General features: G+C 40.3%; 1 protein-coding gene across 1 annotated transcript; it reads right to left on the bottom strand.

Annotated features, from left to right (window-relative positions):
• Positions 1 to 644: 644 nt before the first annotated feature.
• On the bottom strand, positions 645 to 926 carry LOC104465998 (protein FAM89A-like; the record flags this gene model as incomplete). Its single annotated transcript, XM_010079280.1, is given in 1 exon segment — positions 645 to 926. A coding segment is annotated over 1 exon segment (282 nt), but the record flags the coding sequence as incomplete, so codon positions are not given.
• Between the last annotated feature and the right edge of the window lie 276 nt (positions 927 to 1202).

Below are 1202 nucleotides of genomic sequence, written 5' to 3'. Positions count from 1 at the left end.
GCAGTACAGTAAAAGCTCAGCAAACCATTTCAGAACAGAGTTTAGCAGGTCAAAGAGCTAAGTTGATGCCAGAAATCCAGACAACAGTATAAAAGTTAATGCCAAGTGGCAGTACCAAGAAAGTGAATTAGATCAACAGAAAAAAACTGCTGATAACATTCACTATCACATGTACAGCTTGTAAGCTAGGAATAAGGAAATGTCAAAATTAGCTTAAGGAAAAAAAAAATTAAACTGTGTAAACAATCCACCCAGTACAAAACTGGATGCAGCTGATAAGAGCAGAACTAGCTTAGTAGAGCTGAGGATGTGCGTGCATCCAGATGCCTGTTCAAAATGCATTTTTCAATACAGCTGACCAAAAAAAATCACCTATAGCTATTTACACCACAGCGGAGGCTTCCCCCCCACCCCTTACAAAGTTATTACAACTCAGGAAGTCGCTGCTGTCTTCTATGATTAAAATTCCAGTTATAAGCTACCGTTTGTAAGTTGAAAACACCCACCTTGCAAACTAAATTGAAAACTCTTGTCAAGCATGTTTGAGGACTCTTCAAAAGTTAGAATACAGCACTTTCCTCAAGTGGTATTTGTATAAGTAACTTGTACTGACAGCCTGTTAAAATACACGAATTTAACACAACTCAGGGTAGCTGCATGTTCCTCCTCGCAGATCCATACAGATTCCAGTCGTTCTTGCTGAGGTGTGTTACACGGAGAGAAGGACAGAAGAACCTCGGTCGGCCTGGAGGTGAATCTTCCTGCTTCTAGAAGTACTCCTCCTCTTCATCAAAAAATCCATTTTCCAGAGCGTATGTGCAGTCCGCATTAGAGTCAGCTTGGCAGGCACCTTTATATTCTTGAATTGATTCATACAGGGAGTACAGCTGACACAGTAACGACATATCTAGCTGCCGAAGACCAACCTGAGGGGGGGAGAATTCCAACAAACAAGCCAACAGTATTACATTCTGATTTTATTGGCAACGTAATGCTATAAAAAATAAGAGGATCAAGCTTCTTTCTACATTGAACAGTTATGAAATATGGAAGTACAATTCATTTTCTAAGGTGACAGACTCCCCACAGGATAAACTGGACAAAAAATCAAGGAACAACGTGATGCGATGTGGCAGAATATGGGCAAAGTGTTCTTCAGGATTTTGTCATGTTACAAGGTCCTGCTTGACTTCCAATAAGCA

This window comes from Pterocles gutturalis, unplaced genomic scaffold (assembly GCF_000699245.1).
Source record: "Pterocles gutturalis isolate BGI_N339 unplaced genomic scaffold, ASM69924v1 scaffold48163, whole genome shotgun sequence".
Lineage (NCBI taxonomy): Eukaryota > Metazoa > Chordata > Aves > Pterocliformes > Pteroclidae > Pterocles > Pterocles gutturalis.
This window is presented reverse-complemented; position numbering and strand designations above follow the sequence as displayed.